We start from the raw sequence: 9150 nt of genomic DNA on the forward strand, positions 1-9150 counted from the left end.
TGAGTTATACAATAATTCACCCCCTCACAGTCGGCATGAAGGGCAAAATTAGCCATATAGACCAAAAGCACAATGTGTCCCAGACTGTAAACATGTGTTCTTCTGCTGTAAAGTTGAGCATTTTAACATGAGCTCAATGAGATTCTGCTCTTCAGGAGTCTGTCTCTAGTGGCCAGTCCATGAACTGCAGTTTAAGTCACTTCCGTATCGGCTTCAAGAGAAACTGCGGGAGGAGCCGCTTGTGAACAACATGAGTTGCTGACTTCTGCACTTTAAAAATGCAAATAAACAAAACAAAAAATGACTGAATTGCAGTCATGCCTTCAGCTCTTTATTGTATGAACTTAACAGGGAAAATCCAAACAATCACAAGACAAAGAATCTGACACAAAGTAGAAATATGACTTGTTTTAATTTGTTCTTTGTTAAATGTACTTTGTACAAAACAGTGCAAAACTATTCTTTGTCACATAAACAAAAATGGCACAGTTAAACTTGTGCAACATCAAAATATAGTGATATAACACACATTACGCTTTGTCTCTTCAAATAAGTTAGACACACATTTGCACAACTTTAAAGGGTTAGTTCACCCAAAAATTCTGTCATTAATTACTTCCCCTCATGTCGTTGGACACCCGTCAGACCTCCGTTCATCTTCAGAACACAAATGAAGATATTTTAGTTGAAATCTGATGGCTCTGAAAGGCCTCCATTGGCTCAATGGCACGGTTCACTCTCAAGACCCTTAAAAGGCACTAAAGACGTCGTTACAAAGTCCATCTCACTACAGTGGTTCTACAATAACTTTATGGAGCGACGAGAATAGTTTTTGTGCGCAAAAAAAACCCTAAATAACGACTTACATAGTGATGACGATTTCAAAACACAGCCTCATGAAGCTTCGAAGCGTTATGAATCAGTGAGTCGATTCAGCAGTTTGAATCGCCAAATTTCAGCAGTTTGGCGGTTTGACATGCGATCCGAATCATGATTCGACTCACGAAGCTTCATGAGGCCGTGTTTGAAATCGTCATCACTATGTAAGTCGTTATTTAGGGGTTTTTTGCGCACAAAAACTATTCTCGTCACTCCATAAAGTTATTGTAGAACCACTGTAGTGAGATGGACTTTGTAACAACGTCTTTAGTGCCTTTTAAGGGTCTTGAGAGTGTAAAGTGCATTGTGCCAATGGAGGCCTTTCAGAGCCATCAGATTTACACTAAAATATCTTCATTTGTGTCTGAAGATGAACGGAGGTCTGACGGGTGTCGAACGACATGAGGGTCAGTAATTAATGACAGAATTTTCATTTTTGGGTGAACTAACCCTTTAAACGATTACAGTTTGTCCAGCAGCTTTGTCATCAGAGCCTCGAAACCCTGCTGAGCCGATCTTAGTTGTGCTAGAGTCTCGTCATGACGCCGCTGACAGGCTTCTTCTGAGTCCTGGAGGAACTGCATCAACTCACAGTCCACCCTTTGACGCTTAAGAGGAGGTGTTGGTGGGGAAGTGGGTGGTGTCGATGTGGAAGTTGGCGGTGTCTCTGTCGTATCACTGCTGCACGCTTCGGGTTTGCGTACATTCAGACCGACTGATGTGCCGACGACAGGAAAGACCACTTCATGCTGCCCTTTCAGAAGGGCGTCCATTTCCGAATAAAACTTGAAACGGATACTCCCCTTCTCTCTAGGTTTATTGCTATCTTTTATTTTTTTGTAGGCCTCTATGAGTGTGTTCCACTTCCTGGCCACCTTGTCAGGGCAGAAAGACTGCAAGAAATGTGTGGACAACTTATCCGCGGCATCTCTCCACAGGTGCTTTTTGCTGCGCATTGCCGATTTAAGCCGAGCATTCAGCTCTTCCAGAGTTTTGGGGAGGCCTTCGCCTTCTCTCTCGATGTGCTGCCGCATAAGGTTGATCAAAAACAACGTCTGCTCTTTGCTGAAGCCGTCATTTGCTGGCAAAGGAATGAGTGATGGTAATGTGTTGGGTGGAGCATCACTGTTCTCCGTTTGGCCTTCTGAAACACGCATGAAAGCGACCGGTTAGCAAGCACAACATTGTTAGCATTAGTAGTATTGTTTTCTAACCTTTTATGGTGTGCAAGTCTTCCGCTTCAACCATGTTTATCATGATTGTCATGTCCTCGTTTAAGTAGTATGTGGTGGGGTCGGATGCCGTCTGGTACAAGGGACCGGTGAATGCAGTGCTCCTCTGGGGATCCATGAACATGTTCACGTTGTTGTCCAGATATACTAGAACAAAACAAACGCTGTTAAAGGGATAGCCCGTTTGTTTCTTCTTCATAAGTTACTCACCCTCATGTTGTTCCAAACTTGTACGAGTTTCTTTCTTGAAGAAGATCAGTTGACTTCCATAGCATTTTTATTCACCACTATGGAAGTCAATGGGTGCCGGAACTATCTGGTTACCAGCATTCCTCAAAATATCTTCTTTGGTGTTCAGCGGAAGAAAGAAACTCATGCAGGTTTGGAACAACTTGAGCATGAGTAACTAAGTAATGACAAAAGGTTTCATTTTTGAGTGAATTAGTTCACTTCATCGTGTCATCCAAGATGTTCATGTCTTTCTTTCATCAGTCGTAAATAAATTAAGTTTTTTGAGGAAAACATTCCAGGATTTTTCTCCATATATTGGACTTCAACGCATTACGTAATCACATCGGAAAGGTCACAGTCGAAGTGCTGACTAGAGCTCTTTACGGGTCCGAAAATTTGTACCCGAACCCAAAGAGACCCGTAAATGTGACACACGGAACTGACCCGGACCGGTCTATTATTTGAAAAGTTGGACCCGAGCAGAACCGAGAAATGCCTTAAAATTGTACTACCTGGAACCGACGCGGACCCTTCTACTATTTGAAAGCTGGGTCCATGCAGACACAGACCCGACTGGACCCGATCATATTCCACAGAAAATTGTTATTAACAAGTCAATAAGTCGCGAAAATTTGTCTTACCACCCAACTTTTTGTCTTGCCTCTAGTTCGGTCTTCTCCTTTGTGCCTGTCTGTGAAGCATACAATCCTCCTTGCCATGTTATTCCTCTCTTGCCGAGCTTAATCCACTCATTATTCCAGCTTCAAAAGTCCACTTGCTGTCACGGTGACGGATGACAAATGCAACTTTTGCAGTTTTTTTGGTATCTCGAGTCAACTCACATAAGATAAATTCAACTGTTTGCCTTTTTAAAGTGTAATAACGATTGCTCGTTCAGAGCCATGGCCGCGGACGGTAGCATTACTTATTTAAAATCACCTCTGAGCCGAGTCTGACCAGAAATAGAGATTTAACAAGACATTTAATTCATTATATTATTATGAAGTGTGCGCGCTTGAGACTGCACATGCGCGTTAAGGCCGCTACATACTCCGCAAGAACAGAGAAAAAAAAAATTGTCATTTTGTAGACCTCTAGTACCGACCCAGTGCTGAAAAACTCGGCTCATTTTCTCCTCCAATTTGAAAATCATCCGACATCATTGTTTTATCGTTTTTTGTAAAGGTCGTTTGATTTAGTCCATGCATGTTCGCTTTGTTAACACTGGGTCGGTACTTCCACTCACGTCACACGTGACCTTTCCGACATGATTACGTAATTATTATTATTATTTTTTTTTTTTACAGTTTTAACAAACATAAGATACAGTAACACACAAACAATCTTTCAGACAATAAACAAATTATGGCTCAATACACTCTCAGAAAAAAAAAGGTACAGTGGAGGTACAATTGTGTTCCTTGAGGAACAAAACTTTTAACTGTACCTTTAAAAAAGGTACACAATTGGTCCTTAGGGTACAATTATACCATTGTTTTGACTGTTTTAGAGCAGTCCTAGTGAGCGGCTCCAACCCTGAAAGACGTCTATAGAGCTCTTATTGAGAATTAACAGAGGTTTAGATGTTGATGTTGTATTGGTCACCATTATGGTGATCAATGTTTCATTCAGTTGGGCAGTTTGACTCTTGGCTTTTTATGTGAGTTTGTGGTTTTTGAAACAGTGTTAATAAAACACTGTTCAAATCAAAAGAAGCCATAAACAAAAATTGTCATGAAGAAAAATGTTTGACTAAACTCATCACTGACTAAAAATGTTAATAAATAATATTCACCAACAATACCTTCTTGCCACAGATCAGATATTCTGAATTTTGATTTTTAAATACATCCTGGGGGGATAAAAGTTTAGAAGCACAGTGATATCAAGAATCAGCATATGAATCTCAACAATGGTGACATACTTGATGCTGCAATGCATGCTGGGAGTTTTACACTGTGGTGGCTTAGTAGGGTTGGAGCTAAACCCTGCAGGACATCAGCTCTCTAGGACCAAACTTGCCTACCACTGACTTAGAGGTACAAAAATGTCCCCTTAAGGGTACAGTGCCGGCCACTTTTTTTTTTTTTTTTTTTTTTTTTGAGAATGTAGACAACAAGGGAAATTATATAAAGAAGCCTAATAAGGGGAAAAAAAGAAGAGAAATAAAAGAAAGAAGGCACACAAAAAAATAAAGCATATTACAAAAGAATATTAAACAGCACAATTTCTGTATGTTTTTATGGCTTTCTTATTTACAGACATTGTATTGTATTGAAGTACAAGTTCAATTCTTCTTTTGAAACTGTTACTTTTTGTATATTTACATTTATGGAGATAAAACTTTCCTATAAATAAAAGGAGGTCTATAAAAAAACTTTGATTAGATTCTTATCATTAATATAAAACCCAAAATAAGATAACTAGGAAAAATCACAGTATACATTTTGGAGACAAAAGACAAAACAAATGACCTACAGTTTCATAACAAACTTCACAAAAAGAGCAGGATGTATCAGTGTTGCTTTAAAATGACTGCAAAAAAATCTATAAATAATTTAAGATATTTCTTCGACTTTATTTGCTAAGAACATTTTCTGAGGGAGTGATCAAACAAACGACCACTTAATATCATCAAAAAATATTGTTCCAATAAGAGATGACGACCAGAAATGAGGAAATAAAGTTCAAAAATAAAGACATGATTACGTAATTGCATTTTTGTAAAGAGAAACAAATATTAACAATGAAAGTGGATTTAGGGCTGGGGGACAAACAGAAATCCTTGAGCCACTGTTGTTTCTGAAGAGCATTTCCAAAGAGATGGCCTTGAAAACTAGATTCAGCTATTTTTTTCTAGATACTGGAAATTGCTATCTTGAAATAAAGTCAGAGTAGTTGAATAGATTACCATCATTGTCAAACAGCTGCTTTACCAACATCTCTCCATTCCTGAACCAGTTTTTAAGAAACAAGGATTATGTAGATAGAATATGTATAAAAAAAAATTGTGTGGCGAGAAATTATGCTTGTAAATAAGTCCTCAAGCCAAAAGCATTTGCTGATGATAATTGGAGAGTTTTATAGGAAGCTTACTAATAGAATAATTGCACATGATTACATAATGTGTGGCGCACCGCAGTGCAAGACAAGCATTTGTGGTTAAAAAGAATATACATTTTTATTTTATTTTTGTAGAAAATGACCAATTGTTTCACTAGATTAAGACCCTTATTCCTCAGCTGGGATCGTGTCGAGCCCTTTAAAGCTGCATTGACACTGAAATTCGGACCTTCAACCCCTTGGTTTCTGTTGTCCACTATAACGGAGAAAAATCCTGGAATATTTTCCTCAACTTAATCTCTTTTCGACTGAAGAAAGAAAGACATGAACACCTTGGATGAGATGGGGGTGAGTAAAATATCAGGACATTTTAATTCTGAAGTGAACAGCCGTAAAGCTTTGGGTTAGTTAATTCACATGAACAAACATGATGACAACTCTCCATGTTCAACGGATAAACTGTGCACAATATCAAAACCTCAAAAAAATTAACAGCCCATACAGATTTAGATAATAGACCCTTTTCGCATTTAAGTCGCTATAGTTGGGTTAACTAATATAGTTGTGAATGAGAGAATACGTTCATTTTAGTGTGTATGTGTGCCCATTTGCTCAAATAGCAAAAGAAAAATGCCACAATAGTGATTTCACAACGTTCAAAAAGAGGGGGAAAATAAAGTGAGACTGACAACGGCAGTGAAAAGAGAGAAAGTGTTAATTTTTTACCATCACTCCCATAGACGCTGTAGAAACACCCTCACAGCAACGGTAACTTTTTACGTTTTTTTACTTTTAAAAGTACTAAAATACAAAGTATTAGTGTTATAAATGTATATACATATTTTTAAAAATTAAAATATAAAAAACGTTGCAGGATTTACGATATTGATGACCGTTCAAACGCGTCATCTGTGAAAACTTTGACAGTTGGAACCGACTCATATTCGCTTCGTTCTTCTGAGTCGGTTCTTTTTGATTCGTTCATTTCGAACCCGTCATGCTCATTGGCTCATTCGGTGCTGCGTGAGGAGCGTGCTTGTTGCGATTCCGTGATCCAGCCCGAGAAATTATTAGTTTAGGTATTTTGCCCACATGATGTAGAAGTATCATGTCCACACACTGAGGTTGGATAGTCATGTGTGCACCACTGAGGTCGAGACAGACGAGCAGAAGCGCTATTATAATACATTCCTACAGTTTCACTTACTGTTGAGGCGCTGAGCCGCCATTTTGCATTCTGAAGTCGGGGTTGCTGTTGTTGTTTCGGTTCCTCCGAGTTCCCCCTCCGTCTCATTCTTCAGGATCAGTCGCTGCGTTGATCGCAACACGGAGGATATCAGTATCCTAAGTCAGAGATAAACTGTGTTTAAGTGAAGAATACAGTCACAGCTACACAAAGTTCAAAATGAGTTCTCATCTTATGGGAAACCTTAAGCACATTTACAACATATCTCACGTAGCAGATTAAAATGAAATCGGAAATATTACAACGAGCCCGCACCCTTTGTGTGCTGGTAACAAAACGACCGGTTAAAATGCCGTTTTGGAAAAACTACCCACCTTCTGCGTCTCCTTTCTTCTTCCGTGATGTTTTTTAAGTGGACTTCGTATTTGTTCTGTAGTTGTTTGTATTGCGAAACTGGAAGCACAACAAAGGTTTCCTTGGACGCCTCCATGTTGGCTTTTCCGACTTGTTGTTCCGTCAACTCGAGTGTGACGTCATTCCCAGCTACGACATCCTACTTCCGAGCTAAATGGACCAGCATTAACCCCTTAACACCTGATCCCTCATGAGCCATTTTTATCTACTTATCTGCTCTTCTTCAATCATTGTAGACAAAAAAAAATTTTAATGTTACATGTCCACTAGAATGGCCACCACAAACATAAACATTTTCATATTTTTAACCATGCTTGTTATGAACTAGAGTTTAAGCAGATGTATAGTGTTGGAGCATAGGCTACTGTAACAGTGAGCAATGCAATATTTGATACGTGTGTGTGTGTGTGTGTGTGTGTGTGTGTGTGTGTGTGTGTGTGTGTGTGTGTGTGTGTGTGTGTGTGTGTGTGTGTGTGTGTGTGTGTGTGTGTGTGTGTGTGTGTGTTCGCTCAGTTTCACTTTCACTGTTGCTGTTTTTCACTGAAACTAAAGAAATGTTTATGATCACAACATTAATCATAATATTAATACTATTACTTATCAATAAACATTAATGCTCATAAAACATTCACATTTCCTAGTTCCCACTTCTGAAGTTGTGATTACGAACTCGTCGCATTCAAGTGCTTTATTGTCGGAAAGAACAGGAATCACGCAGAACACCAGGTTTACTCTGGCCTATTAATGGGGGAAATCGTATTAAAGCCAACATTATATTTAACGTCCCATTTATTGACAACCAAATAAACATTAGTCGACTTGCAGACAATTCTGGAATTTCGTCCAGGCTATTTTCGCTGTGTAAAACATACAGTACGCTTCAAATATATATAATATATGTAATATGCACTACTTTAATGACAAGACACGGAGATGTAGTTGTTGTGGGGGGAAAAAACAAATAAAGAATAGCAGTAACAGCAGCAATCGTTCTCCTTTCTGCCATGTTTAAAAATGATGGCCCTCCCAACTCGGGAACTTAGGTATCAAAATGATCCCAGAGCTTCCTAGATATGACTAGAGAGGGTACTGTCCGTGTCCAATTTTTAACTTGGAAACTCGTATTTGGGTGTTACTATACAGAACTATTTTTATCGAGTGTATTTTTGAACCCAATTCAAGTTTTATTTGTATTGTGACATTGTTTTCATGGCGATATCTATTGTCGTGTGATGTCATCATGCTGTATGTTTTAATTCAGCAAGGAAAATGGGTATTTAACGTTCATGCCAGAATCTACTATTTGTGAAAACCCTCAAATCATTTTAATTTATTTTATTTGTTGTGTTTTTTACTGTACACTTTATTATATTTTAACCTTTCGTGCAATGAAAAGAGGCTGGCACGGTGATAAACCACAAACAATAATCCAACTGGTTGATTTTTCCTCTTGTTCATTCATCATCATATTTAAAAAGGAAATTCAAGTTGAGTGATTTGCATTGTGGGATACAGATATTATTTACTGAAGTCGGCATGAAGCAGAAATTGTGATGGTCTTTTCTTCTCTATTGTGACATACACTCACCTAAAGGATTATTAGGAACACCTGTTCAATTTCTCATTAATGCAATTATCTAATCAACCAATCACATGGCAGTTGCTTCAATGCATTTAGGGGTGTGGTCCTGGTCAAGACAATCTCCTGAACTCCACACTGAATGTCAGAATGGGAAAGAAAGGAGATTTAAGCTATTTTGAGCGTGGCATGGTTGTTGGTGCCAGACGGGCCGGTCTGAGTATTTCACAATCTGCTCAGTTACTGGGATTTTCACCCACAACCATTTCTAGGGTTTACAAAGAATGGTGTGAAAAGGGAAAAGCATCCAGTATGCGGCAGTCCTGTGGGCGAAAATGCCTTGTTGATGCTAGAGGTCAGAGGAGAATGGGCCGACTGATTCAAGCTGATAGAAGAGCAACTTTGACTGAAATAACCACTCGTTACAACCGAGGTATGCAGCAAAGCATTTGTGAAGCCACAACACACACAACCTTGAGGCGGATGGGCTACAACAGCAGAAGACCCCACCGGGTACCACTCATCTCCACTACAAATAGGAAAAAGAGGCTACAATTTGCACAAGA

General features: G+C 39.0%; 1 protein-coding gene across 1 annotated transcript; it reads right to left on the reverse strand.

Moving 5' to 3' along the window:
- Positions 1-394: 394 nt before the first annotated feature.
- LOC307138292 (uncharacterized protein) lies at positions 395-7117 on the reverse strand. Its single transcript, XM_079836522.1, has 5 exons — positions 6966-7117; positions 6613-6749; positions 2094-2258; positions 1267-2023; positions 395-621 (listed from the first exon to the last, which is right to left on the reverse strand). The coding sequence occupies exons 1-4, from the start codon at positions 7079-7081 to the stop codon at positions 1341-1343; spliced, it is 1101 nt and encodes a 366-aa protein (XP_079692648.1). The 5' UTR covers positions 7082-7117; the 3' UTR covers positions 395-621; positions 1267-1340.
- Positions 7118-9150: the final 2033 nt, after the last annotated feature.

Source organism: Gobio gobio, assembly GCF_949357685.1.
Source record: "Gobio gobio genome assembly, chromosome: 1".
Lineage (NCBI taxonomy): Eukaryota > Metazoa > Chordata > Actinopteri > Cypriniformes > Gobionidae > Gobio > Gobio gobio.

Bases quoted from the DNA above. Each gene is read 5' to 3' on its own strand.
- LOC307138292 (XM_079836522.1), bottom strand. From the start codon at position 7,081: ATGGAGGCGTCCAAGGAAACCTTTGTTGTGCTTCCAGTTTCGCAATAC. The intron at 2,259-6,612 runs GTAAGTGAAACT...GTTTTGTTCTAG, and splicing joins GGCGGCTCAGCGCCTCAACA to TATATCTGGACAACAACGTG. The intron at 2,024-2,093 runs GTTAGAAAACAA...TGCGTGTTTCAG, and splicing joins AGACTTGCACACCATAAAAG to AAGGCCAAACGGAGAACAGT.